The sequence below is a fragment of the Accipiter gentilis genome, chromosome 14 (genome assembly GCF_929443795.1).
Source record: "Accipiter gentilis chromosome 14, bAccGen1.1, whole genome shotgun sequence".
Taxonomy (NCBI): Eukaryota; Metazoa; Chordata; class Aves; order Accipitriformes; family Accipitridae; genus Astur; species Astur gentilis.
Window position 1 is genome coordinate 29048618 of NC_064893.1, and position 22579 is coordinate 29071196.

Consider the following 22579-nt stretch of genomic DNA (forward strand, 5'->3'; position numbering starts at 1 on the left):
TCACACTAAACAAATGTAGGTGATTTCAAACTAGTGTAAGTAATTTCTGTAGCTGACTTTCTAACACAAAAACTAGAGATCTACTTTTACATGTCCCATCACAGACAAAAGAGCTGAAAATGGATAATGGCTGAATGAAAAAGTGTGTTAGTAGGTGTGAATATAAGCATGAAGTTACCACCACCTTTTTTTTTTTTTTAATTAAAGCAGTTGAGTAGGAAATTGAGTAACACTCATCTGACATTGCCATTAATTTTCTTCAGTGAAATCTCTGGTGAAAGCAATAAGGAAGTGGTGTCTATTTTTCAGTATGTTTATTATGTTGAGTTACAAATTATTAATGCATTTAACATGTGGGTTGAAATAACACAAAATAATAGCGCTATAGTGTTGAAATAGCACTATAATCTGTTGAAAGAATGGGTACGTTGCAAGTATTACCACAAAAATTATTAAATTGCACCAGGAATCCCCAATTCCTAACTCAAAAGCAGTATAGCAAGCTCATATAAAAGGTATCATCTTGTTGTAATTGCTGTAAGCATATCTAATTAATTATATTTTGCATAATTTGCAAAACCTTCACTGTGATGGAGCAGTATCACTTTATAAGGAGCTACTTGTCAAAGAACATTTAAACCTGAATAATGTTTGTTGCAAAGTTATGGGAAATTTTTAATTCAGAAACAATCAAGGACCAAATTGAATACTAAGCTGTTCAGCACTGAAGCATTACTTATGCATGCTTTATTAATTTTTATATATATATTTATTTTTTTTTAGAAGTTCACATATGCTTTATGGTTTTACTTATCCTTCCAATAAGACCGTATTTTATCATTGCTGGGAGCCCATCTTCTCCTGCTATGCTGATTTTTTTCCCACATTTCTGAATAGAATTTAGTAAAGTGGAAATGCTTTTGACTTCTTGTTTGTCAAGTTCCTGAAATTGAAATTATAAGATAAGCTTTAGTGTACAGTTCTAGAAGAACCTGTATTTAATTAACCAGATGCCTTTTTGTTCTTAAAACCCACTTTAATTGCAGCTTGAAGTAGAGATGTCATTCTTAAATTTTATTTCAGTTTTTCAAATGAACTGCTGGTATAAACCAAGCCAAATGAAAAAAGTATTTTTCGGACTATTACAATGACAGTAAAGATGATTCTGATGTTACAATTACATTACCCGACAGAGAAGCTTGTCTAATTTGTTGACAAACTGTTTGCTGCATTTGTGAGAGATGTTTTCACAGCCTTCTGCTGCCAGAAATTGTTCTAATAATTGGAAATCTTTTTTTCTTGTAGCTTCATCAATTAACTTTTCAAACTGTCAACAATCAAAGAAAACAGAGTAACTGTATTACTGTATGCTTAACACCGATACTGATTTAACAAGATTTAACTTGGGTTTTACGCAATCATCTGTTGCACTCTAAGCAAATATTCTGAATCACAAAATCATTAAATATAAAACCTAAAGTACAGAACACCGTATCTAATACATTAATCATGCAAATACTTAACTCACTGAGCTTTTAATTATTTGCCTGTTTTCCTTAACTTTCTTTCCTCATACTAGAAACAAATGCTTACGTAAGTGCTCATTGTGTTAATACCCCTTCCTTAGTACATTTAATATTTCGCATTTCTAAGTTATCTGTTAGTGACATTACAAGATATTAATATATTCGAGGACTACTGCCTTCCTCAACTATTTTGGCACTCTATTCTTTCTAAATCAATTACAACCAGATTTCAACATTTTGATCTTAAGTATCATCCCAACTGATTCACCTATGTCAAATGCATACGATTTATTTTAATCAATAACAATCTCCAATCCCTCTTGCTTTGTACCCAGCTACTTTGCACTAACCTACGTCAAAGAAAAATTTCTTCCTACCACATTCTTTGCCACACTGCAAATTTTACTTGTAATTAAACACCAGAAGGAGTGCTTTAAGCTAGTAATTAAAACAATCAATACTTATATTCTGTTCTATAAGCACATACCTGCATCTCATTCCTGGCTGCCATTTTTGCAATTCATCTACTCAGCTGCATAAGCAGGGAACAATCCTCACTTGACCAAAACACAATTCACTGACATAGACTTCAAAAAGATTTTGCAAACATGTCAGTAATCAGTCAAAATACATTACAAATTCTAAAATTTGTCTAATATAAACACTATTTAAGAAATTAAACTAAATGGGGACATAAGGAAACATCCTTACATGGATAAACAATTGCTTAAAATAAGAGTGGAAGGAATAATCAACTAGTCCTGCAGCAGTCTCTCAGTATTTCTCAGCAAGAAAAGAGCATGAAGGCGGCCAATCATACTGTCAAAACCATGTTATTCAGAATAGATAAGTCAACTGCAGAACTCCAGAAGAGCCTCATTAAAAAATGGTAGCTTAAATAATTTAAGAAAAATGTGATAAATGCATGCAGGGAAAAAGCCTTCTTAATTATACAGCGATGGGCTCCGAGATGACCATTACCACCAAAACCCAAGATCTCGAAATTCTAGTTTTCTCAAAACATTAATACTCAAGAGCAAAGTATTTCCTTTGAGAGTTTACATGTAAAAAACAACAAACCTTTTCGTGCTTTGCATGAATTAACCTACATCGACCAATCTACCATCTGTAGTTTTGGTCTCCCCATGCCAGAAATTACATAGAATTAGACAAAGGAAAGCAAAGGGAAATAATGATTAAAAATAGCAAATGACTTCTGTAGAATGAGCAACTGGGAACACACACTAGTCATTTCTGTACTCCTAAGTAATAAAGAAATAACAAATACAGAGGTGTTTTTTAATTATTTTTTTCCAATACAAGAACGCAACAGCCTACGTTGAAGACTTTGCTACCACCTCACAGATCTCCTGTCTCCTGCCTACTCAGACAAGCCAGAGAAGAAAATATAAACCCCCTTCCAGGTGCCTCCTTCTCAACGAGGGTGCGAGACCTCCACCCTCGACACACACGCAGTCACTGGCATCTCCCCCAACAGATCTGTTACTGAGAATAAAACTCCCCGAAGTGCCCCCTGCCACCTCAGCAACGGGGCAGGCGCCACCTGGAGAGCAGCGGGGCGGCAGAGAAGCCCCCCCACAGCCTGGCGACCCTCACCTCACCGCCCCAGCAGAGAGAAAAAAAAGCGCCATTTCCCGCCGGCCAATCACTCCCAGCGGCGGTAGTCTCCATCCAATCACCGCCCGGGAGGGCGGCACGCGGACCAATCGCCGTTCGAGGCGCGGGGCGGAAGGAGGGTTTTTTTCCTTACCGTGAGGCCGCCTCTCACAGAGGTTTCAGTTCAATCCGCCGCGGAGGAGGCGGCGCTTTGCCGAGGCTGCGCCGCGGCGCTGTGAGGAGCGGGCGGTGCCTCCGGCCGCCTCAGGCCCGGCGGGCGCCTCTCACTTGCCCGCTTGCTGGCGCCGGTGGGGAGCGGGGGTGCGGATTGGGGCCGCAGCCGCCCCAGCGGCTATAAATAACCCCGGTGGGCGCCTGCCCTTCTCGTCCGAGCGGGGCTGGCGGTCTGCTGGCCCGGCGCCCCTGGCTCCCGCCCCGGCTGGCCCGTCGTGAGGGAGGGCACGAAGCGTTTGCCGAGTGATGCCGGCAGCGGGAGCTGGTGACGGCGCCGGGGCGACTAGACAGCGGGAGGAAAGGGAAGGCCACTCCTGCGGGGGGGAAGGAGAGGTCTGCGGGGTGGTTTTGCTGGTGGGTGATGCAGTCCTCTTATCAAAGCAGCCCAGCTGCCTACAGAGGACCCCCGCTGTTCTTTTATGTTTACAAATTGTCTTTATTGATAACCAGTACCGAGAACGCTAATAGAAGTTAGCGTGAGTTTGCTAAATCAGTGTAATTCATTCATACGCTAAATGGGAAACATTTTCACTCCCATCAAGTGCCCGAGTAGGTGGGATGGGTACAGAGGCTCAGGGACAGACCTGTTGAGGATAAAGGGCTTCTGCTGACATTGCGCTTTTTGTTATACAGAGGGAACTGGGTAACATGTTTAAATGAAACCCAACAGTTCCAGAGTGGGACCTGTACTGGTGCGATATTGGTGGCTCTATCACCTGTGTCACAGGTGACCGATCACAAATACAAGTGACAAAACTTAGCATGAATCTTACATGATCCAGTGGAGTATCAGGAAGCATCTCCCTTCATACCTAGAATAAGCACCAACAGTGGAGTGTCTAGGAGAAGACTCACTTTTCACAGCAGATAAACCTGCAGCAATTGTAAATACAATAACACCACCGTCTCTCTAAAATAAAACAAATCAATGCTATAAAAGACAAAAAAAGCTATACAGAAAGCATTTCAAATACCACCAGATGTCACTGTAATTCAAGAAAATGAAAAGTGGTATGAGAATTGGAGTATCTCCACTGAGGAGTTGATCCCATAGGAGTGAGTAGTGCTGAGCATTTTGCAGGAGGCATGGTCGGCTAAAGGGATTAGCTGCAGCATTAGCTGCTGACATACTTGCTGTTGGGAGACTTTATTAGAAGGCAGTGGGTGATCTGAATTAGATTTGTAGTACAGCTTTACTGAGAAACCTACTAGGAACAAAACTTTGCATGAGGAACTTGGAGCATCAGAATTTTTCTATAAAAACTGAATTCTGAATTCTTTCATCATATGAAGCAGAAGTAATAAAAGCCAATTTGGATTCGATGCTTTCCCTTACCATTCACATTAGTATACACACAGGCGTAGACTATCCACAGATTTTCAAGTTTTGTAAAGAAAACAGCCTTACTCATTCCATAGCAAAAGAAAAGCGAGTTATAAAGTACAGAAGTGAGTGGATCATACCCTTTTCCTCCTGCACTAGGTACACTGATGTGACTGAGAGACTACTGTATGTTCATTTCTCATTCTCTAATGTCTATTTTGTTTGGTTTAGCAGAAGGGAGGTCAACAGAAAGCAGAATTTTCATGGTTATGCATTAAACAGATGGGAACAAACTGAAATTATTTGGGCCACAGATACAACAACTACACTTAAAAAATTCAGAGAAAATGGAAGCAAAACTGTCTTTAGGGTAGGGTAGCACTATGTACAGTGACTACTCTACTACAGCAGCAGAAATAATCTACCTTCATTACAGGTACTGGAAAACATTGTACTGGTCAATATAATCAATCTTTGGCACAGCTGCTGTTGTATGTAGAACTGAGAAGGGTCAGAAGCATTGATGCCAACAGTTTTAATATCAAGCGTCAGCTGAAATAGTTGCAGAACTGAGATCATAAGGAGAAAGCCAGATCAGGAAAGAAGTCAGTACTAACATTAGACTCATGTTGACAAATGACTAATCACTTAGACTTGCTGTTCTCTGTCTTTACCAGGCAATGCTGTAAAGTACATGTAACATTTTATTGAGCACTGATGATACGCTAAATTAAGTACTGTAGTTACAACTGACTGTTAGCATATTACTACATGCTGGAATTTCATTTTTTTTTCTTTGTAAGAGAAATACAAAGAAACTATGAATTTGAAACTAAATGGAAAAAATAAGACCTATGTTAAAAATAACACTAACTACCTGTAAAATAAACCTGATGTAAAATAAATCTACCTCTTTCAGTTTAAAGCCATTACCCCTTGCCCTATCGCTACATGCCCTTGTAAAAAGTCCCTCTCCAGCTTTCCTGCAGGCCCCCTTTAGGTACTGGCAGGCTGCTGGAAGGTCTCCCCGGAGCCTTCTCTTCTCCAGGCTGAACAACCCCAACTCTCTCAGCCTGCCTTCACAGGAGAGGTGCTCCAGCCCTCTGATCATCCTGGTGTGCCTCCTCTGGACTCGCTCCAACAGGTCCACGTCCTTCTTATGGTGGGGGCCCCCAGAGCTGAACGCAGTACTGCACGTGGGGTCTCACGAGAGCGGAGTAGAGGGGGAGAATCCCCTCCCTCGACCTGGGGAGGAAGCAAAGGATAGTGGTCTTTGGTTTTAACACATCACCTGAAAATAATGTGAATTTGTTTTGGCCTCAGGAGTGGTGGTGGGGATGTGCGTAAGAGTATATAATACGATTCTTTTGATGCAGCCCAGGATACAGTTGGCTTTCTGGGCTGCAAACGCACATTGACGGGTCACAAGCTTCTCATCAACACCCCCAAGTCCTTCTCCTCAGAGATGCTCTCAATCCACTCATTGCCCAGCCTGTATTTGTATTACTCTTACATGCATCCCAACCCCCACACCTGAGGCTAAAACAAATTCACATTGTTTTCAAGTGAGTTATTAAAATTAAATACCACTATCTTTATCCTTTGCAGTCTCCTGGCTAGCCTACACTGTGGTTGCCATATTTATTTCCAGGTGATGCTTAATACTCTATTTTAGTGGGTAAACTTATGACAATTAAGGTGGTACTGCTAGTTCTGCTTCAGATCACTAGTATAGGAAAATGGAAAAACAAAAGTTGTAAAGACAGGATATTATAAGACCATGCTTTCTAAAAGCACCCTCCTTTATGCAGCTACATGCATATAACACATAATCTGTATGCTTTGTAATAAAAAGTGACATTGACATTCTTAAACAACTTAGCATAATATAGATATTTTCCTGTACTTAAACTATGATTTGTAATAGTCATCTTTCCTCCAAGCAACTTTGACAATGCAGTATTGAAGTTTTTAACACTGATTAAAAAGTAACTGGTAATATATGTCTTCGTTAATGTCTCCATTTTGCTTTAGAAGAAACCTGGCAACAGATTATTCATATCTTGAAGTGTATCAAGTAAATGCTTGACACTGATGAAGATGCATTTCATATAAAGGATAAATCAGTTACTGCAGAGAGGGACACTGTTAACATACCATGTGTAGATACATTTTCAAGAAACCTGAGTGAAAAGAACGCGGTTTGAGAGGAAAGACTGCAGCCATGAAAACTGAAACAACAAAAGGAAGAAAGAATAACACAACTGTGACGCTCAGAAATTAATGTGTTAAGTACAGTCTAGCACACCTTTGGAAAGTGCTATTAGAAGAAAACCCCTCTCTCTTCTTTTCCATGAAACTGTATTAGAATGAACTGGCAGTGTGCCTTTTTTCAACATTAGATCTTAATCCTGCAGGTGCTGGATGCACAGAACTCTGAGGTGAAATAACAGCAAATTCCACATAAGAAGTGGCAGCCTGGTCATTTTTGCAGCTATATAGACTAATCACTGTATTTTTATCAAGTGCTGTTCATTTTTCAGCAACTCTTTCCCACCTTACTTTCGTGAGTATGTTGCTCTGTAAGTGACACCTCAGCACTAAGTTGCCTCATGAGTTTTCTTAACTGTTAACAGGAGTACCATTGACAAAAACAACATAAAAATGTGAAAAGCTTTTATTACAATCTTTTGTATTACAATAGCCATAGTTTTATTATTGTTTTTAAAATTAATTAAGCACTTTGCAGTTGTACAACTCTCCACTAAAACAAACTGACCTTTTGTCTAGCACATGTGCTTTATTGATATACTGTGTAATGTACTTTATTCTGGACAAGATGTTTAATCAGGAAAGACAACCCCTTTTCATTTACATGGATTCCATGTTTCTTTAAAAAACACACCTGAAAGAACCTTGAAACTGTGGACTACTAGATATTAAGTTATTGTATGACTATAATAAATACAGGTTTTTAAAAGTGCATGATATGGCAATAACCCTTGTGAAGAATTCACTTTTACAAAATCCTCATTATAAGGGAAGTGCTCAGTTTGAACACAGTGCAAGCAGTCAAGTTTTCCTGAGAATTTATAAAGGTGGTCATAAGTTTACCTTCACGACAGGTGCATATTACTGCTACTTAATGGCTTAATCCCTTTTTTATCAACTAGAATCCTTTTGATGTTCAGTACTGAATGTGACAGGAAAACATAAGTGCAAATTTCATCTTTCATGTGACAGGTGCCAGTACTCCTGTGAATGTTTAACAGCTTAACCCAGAGATCACTTTCAGTTCCATTATAAGGTCGGCCTGCTTAACTCTCCGTCAGCACAGACAGCTAACTGGTTTAGTAACAGCTACTGTTAATTCTTCTCCAGCAGTGCAAGACAAGCAGAGAGAAAAGGCAAACTTGGAATAATACTTTAGTATTCAAGATTTTGCACAGGTAAATACCCTGAGAGGTTGCAGAAGGAAGACAATACAAGCCAAACTCATATTGCCGAGACATTAATTTCTCACCTGTCTCCAACACTGTGGTATATATGACATTAACCTTTAAACTGCCAGCCTCAGCTTTACATAATCTGTCCCTGCCTGCAATAACACTCATATTTGACATTTGCTAGAACATGAAAGAGTCTCTCCCAGGAGACAGCAACAGCATCTTTCTGCCAGTAAGCCAAGTATTGCACTGGGCTCCAGCAACATCCATTGTAAACTGGTGTCAAATACCAGTCTCACAAGAGATGGAATTTTTATGGTGTACTGAGAGGCAATTCAGTGGTTTTGCTGATGGAAGAAATACAGTAATTTGGGAGGGGGAAAGAGTGAGGGGGAACAATACTTTAAAATAGTGCCTTTTATTCAGCACAGTGCTTCTGTGTGTGTGTGTGTGTTCGTTTTCTTCTTACTTTGCTGACAAGTACATAAAACTTTGCTTCTATGGACTTTAACAATACTGGATAAACTTTAATGGAATTCCTTAAGTGAGCAAGTTTCACCAAAGTAAGGGTATGCAATTTCAATTCATACCAAGAAAGATTCTTCTGCAGTCACTGAAGGTGTGTTTCAGCTCATCTAACTTGACATCTACAGACTCTGGCAGAATTTGGCACAATCTGCACTAATGCTGGGAATTTCAGTATGGCAGAACTAGTCCCGCAGTGTTCTCTCTCCACTCAGCAGAGATGATACAGTTTGTCACACCACAGGTAGTCTGCTAACGATAGCGAAAACATCTCCATTGACTATGAAGAGTATAGGTTGACTAGTTCAGATATATTATGTCCTATATTGTCATAATGTCATTTAGTCATATGAAGCCCACCATAGGAGGCAAAAAACCTTGCAGTTAGATAGCACCCCTTCTCACAGAGCTCTCATTTTTTGTGCCACCTGAGGACAACTAGACTTCCAGTTCCCTGCACTAATTTTTCTAGGAGACAGGAGTTGCTGCTGGATTGGTCATGGTCACTCCTCTAACCCAGATACAATAACGCAGGTGGATTGAAAGCAGGCAGCACTCTTTCCTCTCCGTAGCTGGCAATCACACCTCAGCCTCACCTACTCCTTCAAAACAATTTCAACTTAAACGTTCAGCTTCACAGTGCTCCAGTACAAAGTTAAAGCAGACAACACAGTCAATTCTCAATGGTTTCTAATAGGATTGAGTTTTCTCAGTACTCGGCAAGAGTTGCTCAGCAGCTCATAGAATCCTCATTCATGACTTCAGTCCCTTTGAAAGCCAAAGACTAATGGAACCAGGCAGCTTCTTCACTTGAAATCCTAGCTTTGCTAATTGGGTATCACAACTAAGGAGTAACATTAAGTTTCCAGACACATGAATTTTCTTGGGGTTTCTGCACTTCCAGAATTACTCAGTAGACTTTTTGGACTAATATATACTTGGCTGCGTGTTGCTTACAACAGTGATTTAAAAAACTTGTGATTTTCATGAATAAGCAGCAATCCAAAATAAAATGCCTGAATAAGTGGCCTGATTTTCATACTACAGTCCTAAAAAAGCAGCTCTTCTAATACCTCCATCCAGCCAGTCAGTTTTGAAAATTCATGCTACACATATAAAGCTAAACTTTCCATGCAGTTATGAATATGTATGAAAAAAATCATGGACAATCTTTTACTTACTAGATTTCAGCCTGTTGCCCATCTTAAATCACCTAAAACCACAGAATGAAAGTAGTAGAGCAAGAAACATGGGAAGACTGCATCTTAACAGTGTTACTGTGCTCTCCCTGCTGCAGAAGGGATTCTGTTTATGGGTCTATGCAAGTATACATTTACGAGTAAAATGAACATTTTGCTTTGAAGTTCCCGCTTTGTGTTGCAAACGATGCAGCATTGGAGATCAACTGGTTTATAATGAGAAGTAGTTGACTGAAGAATTCAAAATTACTACTGCAGTAGTACTGGGACACTGGGGAACAGAGAGCCAGGATTCAGGGTCCTGGTATGCTATTCTAAGGCTCTATAACCAGCTCCATGTATTGTCTATATTTTATTCCTTTTTTATATATCTCATATCTGTTTCTTGATTTATAAATTTACCAGTAATAGTGGTAAGATCATTAGCATTCATACAGTGCTTTGAGATCTTCAACTGCAATTGCAACCCAAGTGCAAAAATGCTCTCGTTTCCCTTAGTAAAAACAGGTGCACAAAGAAAGGACAATTCCTGCACCACTACCTAATGAAAAAAACTTGTGCCTCACCTGAAAAAGATGAGAACTTACACACACTTTGGTAACAATCATTCCTGCTGCTTACTGCAAACACTGGAGATAAAAAAAAAAAATTTTTTTTAAAAAAGGTGCCTTTTCTTAAGGGAAACAGAGGGGCTGATGGTACATTTTCACGTATGTTCTGCTCATAATAACATTTAATTTCCAGCCCAAATATTAATGGAAATATTTAACATGGTTACAGTCTTAATAATATATATATAAGTACTCCCCACAGTGTCTGCCATCCAAATTATGCATAAATGGAATAGTGCCCAGACTTGGTGAGATAATATAAACAAAATTAGAAACAAAACCAGTAAAGCCACACTGTCCATTTAAAAAACAAACAGTATAAAGTGGTAAAATAGATCAGTTAGAAATATTCTATGTAACTTAGAATATTACTAGCAACGTGAAATGCCTTGTTTTGCTTGCTGGTAGTCTGACAGCGTGTCCTGGAACCATTCTGCAATGACTCCTAAGCTAGAAGAAATGATCACACAGGCTTTCAGTGGATGTAACTCAATACACATTTTGGCCCTTTTTACTTTCTGAGAGGTGTAGAACAGTTTGTACGGGTCATTGGCTACTTCCCTGCCCTGGAGCACTTTGCCAGGTTTGGCAGGTTTCAAAAAGGAGACTGTTGCCATAGGAGCAGAGAGCCGGGCCAAGGAAAAGAGTGCCACCGAGACTACTGACAAGCTGCTCTGCATCCACTTCCTTTTTTCAGATGAAGTGGATCCAGCTCTCCTCACATTCTCTAGGCATCTTAAGGGGGTGAGACCGGCAGGTGAGACTGTAGTTTTTGCCTCTGTTGTTATCCCAGTACTCCTGGCCATTGACTTGGTACCTTGCTGCAAACTCGACTACAGAGGACAGCTGAAGGAGGAAAGGAGGCACAGGGAGAAAGAAAGTGAAAACATCGACCTGATCCTGCCCGTTTTTCTCAGGGATGCTACTGTGCCAATGAGCACACACTTCATGCAGGCTCTTCCACTGGTTGAAGGTGTATCGCACAGATACGCGCTTCTCGAAAGCAACATTGCGAACCTGTATGGTGCCATTGAGCCCCAGATCTGAGCTGGTCACTCGTTCAAGACACACCTGCTGCTCCTGAAGTCGGGACGAGAAATCCACACAGTCTGCAGGCTGCTGGAAGTCAGGGACCAAGCACTGCATAGTAAACTCCAAGTCTGAGCTGCTGTACCACAGGTCTGAATTTATGGAGAGCCTGGAAAGGACATGCAAGGGGATCGATGGATCCTCCCCAGTCTGGAAGACTTTCACTTCAGTGAGCTCCAAGCCCAAAGCATCAGCAAATCTCACCCTGTTCATACGACTCTGACATCCAGGAACTTGACACTGCACTGCTGCAAGCTTCCTTCTTTCGGTCGATGCAGGCAAAGATCTTGCTCGGCGGCGTATGATAGGCCGTAATGCTGGATCACAGCTGGAGGAAGTGCTGCTCTGAAGCTTATTTGGCTGAGGGCCCCCCTTGGCTGGGGTACTGCTCCGAAGAGTCAGGCTGCTACTTGTATGGACTGCTGGGGGCTGCTGCTGCCCTCGTCCCGGTGCTTCTCCAGCCCGTAACATGTTCTGATAGAGATCAGAGAGGTAGCTGGGATTCCTCCGAGGACCACGTACCTCCATTCTTAACCGATGACAAAAAATCAGTGTTAACACTGCAGTGTTAATAATGAGCAGTGCCTCTCCGAAGCACGTAACTTGGGAACGGCGGCCACGGACAGCAAGTATTTGAGTTTATTGCACCGGACGCAGCAAGAATCAACTGGAACAACGTAGCCTTCTGAACGAGGGGCAGAAACCTGGAAGCTCTCTCAGTAGGTGGAAGCGAACCAGAGGCTAGCACGTTGTACGGGGAGACGAAGGCGGTCTCACTGGCTGGTAAACTCGAGGCCGCTGTGCTGGCTGGTGGACCCGTTGCTCAGGCTGGAAAGGGATTCAAGGCTATCACCGTTGATGCTGGAGGACCCGAAGCTCTCACGCAGGCTGGAGACCGACTGGAGGCTGTCGTGCTGGACACCGAAGGACTCCAGGCTGTCGGAGAGGTCGCCGGATGCCCGGGGGTTGCCGTGGCGTGCCCCAAAACACCCTCGCCCGTTACACAGGGCCTGAGGGGCCTGCAGGCTGTCCTCGCAGACGCCGACCGAGCCCGCGCTCCTGCAGCAGCAGCAGCAGCAGCAGCAGCAGCAGCAGCAGCAGGGACACTCCAGGCTGTCACACTGGATGCTGGGCGACTCGCGAGGGCTGCCGAGGCTGGGGAAGGCTTGGAGGCTGTCGAGCGGGAGGGAGCCGGAGCCGAGGCCGGGGCTGCTGCAGAGGCTGGAGGGAGCTCGGGGGCTGTCGCGGCGGAGGCTGTCGGGCGGGGCCGCGGAGGCGGGCTCGGTACCGTGGCTGGAGGGGGAGGGATCCACGGTTGGGGACTTTGCAGCCCACATCAGCTGCACGGTCCTCCCTCCGCCCCGCGGCGAGGCGAGGCGAGGCGATGCCCGGCCTGCCCCTGGACCGGCGGCAGGCAGAGCGGCGGCAGCAGCAGCAGCCCCGGGACGGGACGGGACGGGACGGGACAGGACACCCGCCCCGCGGCACCGACCGCGACCGCGTCCTCTCCCCTCACGGGCGGCGCATGCGCGGACTCTCTCCCTCCCGGCCGCCCTGTGGAACCGACCGGCCTGTGCGCGCCTGCGCACTGCGCGCCGGACGCCGCTGCCCTCGACCTGCCCTTAGTTGCCGGCGGCGGCTGAGGCGAAGGCAGGTACCGGGCGGGCGAGTGGCGGTGCCGGGCCGGGGGCTGGAGGGGAAGGAAAGGAGAGAAGAGGAAAGAAAGACAGAAAGGCAGAAGGTGCGCGGAGGCGGTCCGTTAACGAACGAGCTGCCCTGCGGTCGCTGGCGTTAGGGAGCGCGGTGGCAGTTGGCGGCGGCAACGGCTGGTGCCTCCCCGGAGGGCTGGGAGCTCTGCGGCCGCTCTCGCCTTCCACCGGCTCTTCTTTGCTGGTGGGCTGCCCCGGTCCCGAAACCGCCGGGCCCCGGTCCGTCGGGATGCGGTAGGTGCTGGGGACAAACCCCGGCCCTGTCCTGCGCTCCCTCCTCGGCCGTGGCGGGGAGGCGAGCGGGAGGGAGGCACCGAGGAACTAGGACAGGATCGGGTGTAAATGCATAGAGAGAGGAATATAAGTACGTGGACAGCGCTGCGACCGAACCGACGGTGGGTCAGGAGAGGTATTTCGGTGCGGGGCATCTGCCGCCTTTTGCAGATCGTGTCTCTCTGCACCCCTGGTAGGGGGATGCGGTTTCTGGAAAGTAAAAGAACGCTACGAATTCTGCTGGCTGAGTATTTTTAGTAGGAGCTTGTGAGTGCCGAGAGATCTGTTGCGGAAAAAGAAAAAAATTAAGTATTTGGTACAAAATTTGCATATATGAATACAGGAAGAGCGCATTTTCTGACACAAAAAGGGCAACTCAGCATGCACGGAACGCAGGTGGTTGATCATCTGTTCTTGTTAAATTAAGAGCAGAAACACCCACCACCATTTGACTGTGATACTCTGCTCCAGTCAATACATGTAATGCTGCGCAGGAGGAACAAAATGATGATGAGCACGTTACACAATGAAAAGTAGGTCTTCTAACGCTGCTGTACCTCCAGATGTTTTCCTGTGTTTTACCGACAATCTTTCAGGGACAGGCTCGTAAACCTCCTGGCAGGAGCTCGGTGCTTTGCGGGACAGCTGGCCCAGCCTCCCTCGGTACTGATGCGGTACCGGGGCTGACGGACGGGCTGTGCCCGGTGGCTGCGGCAGCAGCAAGGGCTTCCCACAGCAAAGCCTGCGCCTGTCTCCCTTGGCTGGCTTTGGCCGCTGTGCTCTGCAGCTTTAGTGGCCAACCTGTGCCCCTGGGAGGGGGAGCAGGGCTGCCCTCGCCCCTCGGCTCTCCTCTGGGTGCCCAGGGTGATGGCAGCTCGGCGTGGATCGACAAGAGTTACGGCGAATGATGCTGGTTCCCATTAAGCGAGCGCTGGGGGGAGGGGACAGTGTTTTCCAGTACCGTTTGGTAGCTGATTATCTTATTGCTTTATAAATAAATCACGTTGGGAGGAATTGCATGGTGTTTGTTTACTGCATCTCTAGGACGTGGTGATGATGTTTGCATTTGATACGCTGTGTCTTACAAACCCAAAAGACTGGAGTCCTTTGAAGATTATGTAAAAATAAAGGAGCAGATACCCTTTAAAAAGAATAATAATGGGACCAGGCATTCAAGAATATCCCTTATTACTGCACAGAGAGACACAGAAAAAGGAAAGCCAAATCAATGAAAACCACAAAGGAATGGTAAAGTAAGGAAATTATTTTCTCTCTTTCTACAGAAACCTCTAAATACTGTAGATTAGTTAATAAGTGCATGGCTGTCCTGTTCAGATTGTCATCATCCTCTCCTCTGATCCACAGCAACAGAAACGATTGTGCAGTATGATCATGCAGGTCGTAAAGTGACAGAGTTGACTGCATCAATGCTGGAGCCACAAGACTTACTTTCATTCTTTTACAAGCTCTTGAACTGGTGAAATCATGTTTTTTAAAACAAAATCTGACTATACTGACAGAAAAACTGTGAACAAGATGTACAGCCTGACAAATTAACTGAACTGCAGTCAAACTAGATGAGACGGGGAGGGCACGGTTTGCTTATTCCTGTTCTAAAATGACATTTTAAAGCTTTCCTTTTAAAAATTAATAATATTTCTTGTTTGTTGAACAAACACTGTTTTCTGATTCTTACAAAATACACTGATTTAATGGTTCTGTGTGCTTATACAGAAATGTATCTGACTTAATTGAGGAAATATGTATTTTAGTTTTAACCTGTCCAGATCAGTAATGCCATTCCTTTTGCTTGCATATGAGTTTTTCTCTTGCTAATATTTCCACAATTCATCATAACATGAAATGGTGAATTTTGTTTATGCCTTTGTTGTGAAGTAGTTTATATTAATATCAGAATAGACTGTGTGCTCCCTGCTTACTTCCACTGCCAACTTCATAGGAATAATCCTTTAAATTTTGTTAAGAGTATGCAAATGAGAAAGGCAAGCAAGATTTGGCTTGCAGTGGCCTTCATATTGTACTTTAAAATTAATTTTGTTAAATTGCAGTAGGACCATGTACCAGGTACTATGGAAATCAGTAGTTAAACATGTAGTCTTTAATATTTACTATTTGTTATCCCCAAAGTAACTTTGGGATCCTCTGATAGAGGATTCTATATAAGGGCTAATTTCTATTATTATATCATCTGGTTGAATTATTCACTTTTGCATTAGTAGTATTAAAAATATAGTAGTGCATTAGTAGTATAAAAAATAAAAAGTGACCATAGCACAGTTCTGATGAACTGTAAGTCTAAGAATAGTTGCAATCAACTCTCTCCCTTTTTAAAACTGAATTGCACTCTAAACTTTTATTGTATGTCTGTTCTGATGATTGTATATGTTGCTATTTATATGTGATATTCTGTTTAATCCTTCCTAGCTACAGTAATGGAAAAAGCCATCCAAGCACCAAAGGACTAAATAAACCAGTTTCTCATGTGAAATCTTCTCCTGGAAGATTAGGCAAAAATGTATCAAGTGCCACTGAAAAGGTATATAATTCCATTTTTTTTGTTTACAGAAAAAGGGTACTTTGTTTATGTCAGCTGCTTAATAACATCACATACTTTTAATAAATCTTTCCAGATTTCCCATGACACTCAACATGGTAACCAACCAAGTATTTTTAAGAAGGGAAGAAACCAGCTGGATGACAATTCTCAGTCAAAAAGGTAGTTTTATGTTAAGATGGTGTGTTTAGTTTGTAGTCATTTCAAACTGGTATATAAAATGCTTCTGATGAAGTCATGGCTTCTGTTTTGCTTTTGACTTCACTGGCCCCAGAATTCAGCATTTATGAGTACAACAAATTTATCAGTATGGAAACTTACTATCCTGTCTTAGTGAGTTCTCAGGCAAAATCAGAATAAAATAAAACAAAAAAACAGTACTAGGCGGTGTTATCTCTGCCAGCAAATATTAATTTTACCTCATTACTAAATTTCCATGCCAATTTTAGCTTCATTCATGTAGATCCATGTCCCTGAAGGGGGTAGGAAGACCTTTGTAAACTGATGTTCCAAAGACATTAATCATTCTAACAGGATGTGATCTTTCTTTTTATTTAGGATCACGAGTGTTTGCACATCACTGCACAGAGTACAAGAACCAAAGAGGAGTCTCCCAGAAAGAAGGCAAAATGAATCTTTTCTGCACAGGATCCCTCCTAGCATAAAGGGCAGCACACAAGGTAGCTTCTGTAGGGTTAAAGATGTCCCAATGCAACATTTTTATTGCAGTAAAAAAGAACAGTTGGAAAAGAATCACGAAGAACATGTTGCTCAAGCTGGTCCATGCTCTTCTAAATGGCAAGAAGCATCTGTAGATGAAATGTTTCTTGATTTTGAATCAGTACAAATTATTAAAGAAGATGCTGAAGATGATAGTGCCAGTGATCTGTCTGATTCAGAAAGGATTCCCATTCCCCCGTCACCCTGCACACCACCAGAACTCATTCTCAGAGCTGAAGAAATTGATCCAGTTTGTTTGGAACGTGATTCTGATATGGGTTTTAAAGAATCAGAATATTACTACCCAGACTTCCTCCCACCCCCTTTCAACTCATGGAACTTGAAGCAATTAGCCATCTTTGTTAATGTAGAGGGTAAAACTGAATTTCGACCAAAGCCAACAGGACTTCTTGAGAAATACATTGATCGCCTTCTGCAGCTGGAATGGCTGCAAATGCAGACTGTACAGAACGAGAAAGGAAAGGCAGCCAAAGCCAGGCCACAGACTGCTCCCGGCTCCATCCGTACCCTAAAAAGTCCTGGCAAAGGCAAAGCATTGCTCAGCTCTTTGCCTAACAAGCAAGTGGTTCCCCAAGAAAGTGTTACAAAGCTGCCCAGAAGCTATGCAGGTCACAGGGGAGATTCATACTGTGAAGAAAGTCGCCAGTTATATTCTCATCCGGGTCACCTGAAATTTTCTGAGAGAGTGGGATGTGCAGTGTCTTCTCAGAGACAATCTGGTGAAGTAAGGAGTGAACAGATAAAAAAACCAGCTGCAAAGCAACAGCTTCTCAATATGCAGCCCCCTGAGAACAGTACTAAAATTCAAAGTGTTGGTAATATCAGGCCCCCTAAGCAAACCCCAGTATTTCATGGTTCAGCTGCTCCCATCAAAGGCTTAAAAACATACGCATGTACAAATCCAAAGAAAAATGGCAATGCCAATAATTATGTTCCTTCTAAAAAACCAACAGGGGACAGGAAAATAAAAACAAATGGCACGAAACAAACATCAGGCAAATTTAAATGAAGAAAAATTCATTAGTAAATTTTGATGGTTCTTGACTGCTTGAAAGCATTTGGCTGATGCAGAAGGGTCATGTTTTCTTCATAGGAAGATCCTGAGAAAATATGTTCTTGAAGCATGGTTCTAAGTCAGCACTGTTCATTTCAATACATTCGATCTTAAGCCAGCAAGGCCAGCAGGAAATCTTTTCCCTGAAGGCAAGTGTCTTCCATTGGTCTTTCTTCAAAAATATTTACAATTGCTCAATCAAGATAACAATAGCAGAGTATGAAAGTTGAGAGAAATGTGTAATTACAATGTGTCCTCCTATTTGCACCAGTTGAAGTCCATTGAAGTCTGTGGTGTTTCTAACGCTTGGTGTATTTGAGAGAAAAGGATCCATGCTCTTTTTCTTGAACAGTTGTGCTATTTTGTGACACAGGTTTGATGGTGGTGTTTTCTGATGGAAAAGGGCTGAAGTGTTTTTGTAAACTAATGGAGTGTGTTTATCTATGCAAAGTCAAACTAATTCTTCACAGAAGATGATGAAATTTTTTGATGAATTAGATTATTTTTTTTTAATAAGAAGAAGAATGCAGATAATGTTTTGAAATATTTTCATGCAGAAAGGATTCTTTTTAAGACAAAAAATGATTAGGGAGCAGACAGCTTCCATAGAGACAGATTAGGAAAATGGAATGCATATTTTTATACCCAGAAATCTTCACTGTGTTTACAGACAACTTCCCTTGAAGTTAATTTTCTAAGCCTTGATGCTTTTTGTCATTTTGAGGAAATGACCAAATTTCAAATTGCACATGGATATATATGACTAATGCAAAATGAAGGTATTGCCAGAGACTCTTGGGCCTAATTTGCAGAACTGGTAGCTTCTCAAAACCTAAAAAATAGACTCTTGGAGGATGAATTTAAAGGCTATTGTAAGTTCAAGTAAAGATATATTTTGGTACAAAAGATACTTGTTTTCAGTCACCCAAGATGACTATTATTTATCCCATGGTCCAGTCTACTTCAGTTAGCTTGGGTTCTTGTTTCAAGGTTTAGTGAAGTGACATGGGAAAATACCCTACAGAAAGAAATTGTACAACCAGGATCGGGTCCTGTCCTCGGACTCTCTGTTTTCTCTCGTGTCTGTGAGATACAAGAGAATATGAAGGATAGTTCAGTGAGTATTCAAGTGTCAGTCCATCTGTTACAATTTCAAATCAATCACAGCAGCTGGGGACACGATCATGTTAAAGATGAAATTCTAGAGGGTGTTTTATACCTTCATTTTAAAATTAAATACTGAGCAGCATTAACTTCATCCTTGGCCACCAGTCACAGGGAACTGTTTATGAGAAGTGAGCTGAGGTCTGATGGACCAGATTTTACAAGTAGATCCTTCACATTGTGATAGAAAATGAAAAAGTAGCAAATACTAAGAAGTACATTATGTATATAGTTAAATTGCACTTCTCTTGTTGATCTCATCTTGGTTTTAAGATGCTTAGCTGTTTCTATTCTTTCATTGTGCCTACCAGATCTTCAGCTTTGTAAAATTTCAAAGCATGGATTTATATGTAGTTTAAAACGTAAGAATATTAATAAATGTGGTAATAAACTAGAGTATTTTACAGTACATAAAAACGTTGCTCAGGAATAGTCTAAGAAATATTTTTAGTGGGTTTTTCGTAGTCTACTGGAGACCAAATGTGAAATTTTAAATTGATAAAGGAAGCGAATGTAATATACAGTATTATATTTCCAAATTCAGTATTTGTGAAGTTACAGTTAAAATGAATTGTAGTTGCATGTACATTCAGCTCTATGCAATGAAAGTGAAACTTAATCTGACATGCTCAAAAATCAAATAAATTGGCTGTGTCAGAGGTGTGGTGAAACTTAGAAGATGGCATTCAACACCAGCAACTGCAGAGGACCAGCATATTCTATTGTTGCTATTTCATCCTTTTGTTTTGTTCCAGATTCATGTATTTCAGCTTTTTTTTAGATGAAAGGTTCTTGCATCCAGTGCTAGAATTTCAAGCTCTGGCTGCATTCTGCAAGCCTTCATTAGTCAAGTTTTTTTCCTGACTCACATTAACAGTAGTGAAAGTCAGTAGGACTGCTCTTGCCAATAGGCACTACTATAGTGCACAATTTTAGTACACTGTTTTAGTGCAGTATTACAAGCACCAGAAGCAAGGTGAGCAGGATCAAGTCAATAGTCAGAATAGCAGTTTTTTTAAACAAATTCTGTTAGGTGCAGTAGTTAATTTAGCATGTTATTGTAGCACTGAATGTTAGTGTCTGCTAAATTTTCCTCTGAAATGTTACTCTGTATCGATGCTTTCCTAGGTTATAAGGAGGGCACGTGCATACAGGTACATTTTGCATGATCACTTCTTAAAGAATAAATAAATAGTGTTTCAGTTAGCTTTGACCAGAGCAACGGTGATTGGCACTGAGAAGTTTTTTCTCGCAGACCTAGGAAAGTTTTGTTTTAATGTAGTCCTTGTGATCTGATGGACATCAATCTGTTGTTGGAGACTAAATGGTTACGCAGGTGGAGATGGTGATGCCACTTAAAATAAGACTGAGTACTTGTTCATCATTAAGCTCTGGCTGCAATCTGGCCAAGTAAGTTTGTCTCACATGATAATCACAGAAGTCTAATTTTTGTTCATTGATTTCACACTTCTTACACAGTTGTCTTTGTTCACATACAGAATAGAAATTCTGTGTTTGCCTCAACAAACAGCTTTTAGGGTGGCAGACCTCCAAGGGGTTGGGTTTTATTCTGCAGCACTTTTGCTTCCATTTTAACTTGACTGTGTTCTGGGCCTATAGATAAAAAAAAGCTGCTTTTATGAAGAGGACTATGGTTTCCGTTTCCTTCATTTTGTGTTGATGGATATTGTCTTTAGAAGCACTTCTGAATACAGCAGAAAAGTTTATTCCATCAAATACATTCAGTTTGGAATTAAAATACTTCCACAGCACAGTGTTTGTGTAGCTATTTATATTTTTTCGCTATGTTTAGCGATATGGTCATATGCCTGCCTAAGCCTAGCATTGATGACGGTTCTTGAAGAACAAGTTTACTGTGATGTGAGATATTTAAACAGCGATTTATTTATTTTTTTCTAAATAATTTAAAGGTTTAATGTTCTGCAGTACTACCTGCAGAACAAATATGCTCAGGTTGCATTTTAAATAAATAGCCAGATTCTACTTCAGTTATGCTAGTATAAAGTTTGAACTCTGTTGTTTTCAGTGAAATTACCCTGTTACAAAGATGTGAAGAAACAGAATTTTACTCTAATATGTATAAGCTGTTTTCCTCAGTAATGCTAAACTGTATTTTTAATGCATAACATGAAGAATTTTAAAACAATATTGTTGTTTTCTTGATGTGTTTCTTTTTTTCTCCATTACTTGCACCTCTGCAGTGAAATACTGTGGTCAGTTAAAGTTTTACCTCCCGCACACCCCCTCACATCTTGTGGTAGCTTTCACTTACATACAGCAGTTCTGAAGTTTCTGCACGATGCCTCCAGATCCTTATTCTGTTAGCACAGCTTCTGCATTTACTCAGAATTTATGCTCCAAAGAAGGGTTATCATTGTGTGAGCAATGCACGCCATTCTGGGAAGAGGGGCTTCACATCTTCCTCAAGGGGAAGAGCCTCGCAAGGAAGATTCGATCCCTACTGCTGGTTCAGTATCCTAAATCATGGGGTCTCTCCTTGTTAAGGCTGATAAGATGGACTGTAATTTTCTTTCCAAATGAGAGATTACGTTTGCTGGTACAAATTCAGGGTAGTGGGGTGACAGTGCTTCTCACAGAGGCAAAAAGGCTCAGCAGTATTTGTTCTGAGAAAGTTGAGTTTAGAGCAAATGGGTCGCCAGAAGTAGGGAGCTCTCGCCTCCCACCGATGCCCCTCTCCCTGGATGCTGTGCCCGTAGCTCCCAGCTCTGCCGCCTGAGTGCTGCCCGTGCCCCTCTGCTTTTTGCTGCTGCCTTGTGCCCAAGGTGATGGGAGAGGGGTATAATGCTGCACGGGATGGTTATGCTTATTTCATGGGACTAAACTGTCTTGTTTGACTCCAGAGTGCTTAATTATGCTGTAATCCCATTATTGCCTGTGTCCTTTCTGTGTTTCATTTGTTGTTGTTTGAGTTAACTTTAATCTTGTATATGTTATTTAAAGGATCTTGTTAGAAGTTTGAGAGTATTTTGCCAGAGTTTTTTCAGTCAGTATGTGATACTTTTTTTGGAGCTGATATTATTGTTGAAATTTCTACAGTATGAAATGGCCTATAAAGAACTGTGGTTTTGCCTTGTTTTAAAGGTATTGAGCCTTTGTTGCTCCCATTGGCATTAGTGAGTTTTCTTCTGAAAAATAATTAAACAGACCACTCTATCTGGAAAGACTGGAACTCTATTAACTGAGAATTTGCAGCCCAGAATTTGATGTTGGTCATCATGTGTTCTTATTTATTTGAACTTTTGTGGATATTTTTGCTAGTAATTTCATTGGAAAGTGATCTTGTAATTCAAAGCTACTGTATATATACTATATTAAAAGTGAGATACTGCCTATTTGTTACTTAGTTGTATTTTTTTCATTATCCACAAGGTGGCACCTCTGAATTTTTCTTCTAGAGAATTTCTTTACTGCAGTGTAGGATAGAGCTTGTAGCTCAGCCCATCGCAGCTA

General features: G+C 41.7%; 2 protein-coding genes across 4 annotated transcripts; one reads left to right on the plus strand and one right to left on the minus strand.

Annotated features, from left to right (window-relative positions):
* Positions 1–7364: 7364 nt before the first annotated feature.
* PPP1R3D (protein phosphatase 1 regulatory subunit 3D) lies at positions 7365–12272 on the minus strand. The gene has a single exon (XM_049817045.1). The coding sequence runs from the start codon at positions 12097–12099 to the stop codon at positions 11176–11178; it is 924 nt and encodes a 307-aa protein (XP_049673002.1). The 5' UTR covers positions 12100–12272; the 3' UTR covers positions 7365–11175.
* An 899-nt stretch (positions 12273–13171) lies between these two features.
* Positions 13172–19479, plus strand: FAM217B (family with sequence similarity 217 member B). Of its 3 annotated transcripts, none has more exons than XM_049817003.1 (5): positions 13172–13225; positions 14598–14806; positions 15999–16110; positions 16205–16290; positions 16687–19479. In XM_049817003.1, exons 2-5 carry the CDS (start codon positions 14712–14714, stop codon positions 17876–17878), a joined length of 1485 nt encoding a protein of 494 aa, XP_049672960.1. In that variant the 5' UTR covers positions 13172–13225; positions 14598–14711; the 3' UTR covers positions 17879–19479. The 3 variants fall into 3 exon arrangements, with proteins under 3 accessions (XP_049672960.1, XP_049672961.1, XP_049672959.1); XM_049817004.1 differs by lacking the exon at positions 13172–13225 and adding an exon at positions 13788–14086 and having other exon boundaries at positions 14598–14801; XM_049817002.1 differs by lacking the exon at positions 13172–13225 and adding an exon at positions 13789–14086.
* Positions 19480–22579: the final 3100 nt, after the last annotated feature.

Excerpts from the sequence above, each read along its gene's own strand:
- PPP1R3D (XM_049817045.1), bottom strand. The coding sequence starts at position 12,099 with ATGGAGGTACGTGGTCCTCGGAGGAATCCCAGCTACCTCTCTGATCTC.
- FAM217B (XM_049817003.1), top strand. The coding sequence starts at position 14,712 with ATGGGACCAGGCATTCAAGAATATCCCTTATTACTGCACAGAGAGACA. Across the intron at positions 16,111-16,204 it reads TATCAAGTGCCACTGAAAAG|ATTTCCCATGACACTCAACA; the intron begins GTATATAATTCC and ends AAATCTTTCCAG. Across the intron at positions 16,291-16,686 it reads GACAATTCTCAGTCAAAAAG|GATCACGAGTGTTTGCACAT; the intron begins GTAGTTTTATGT and ends CTTTTTATTTAG.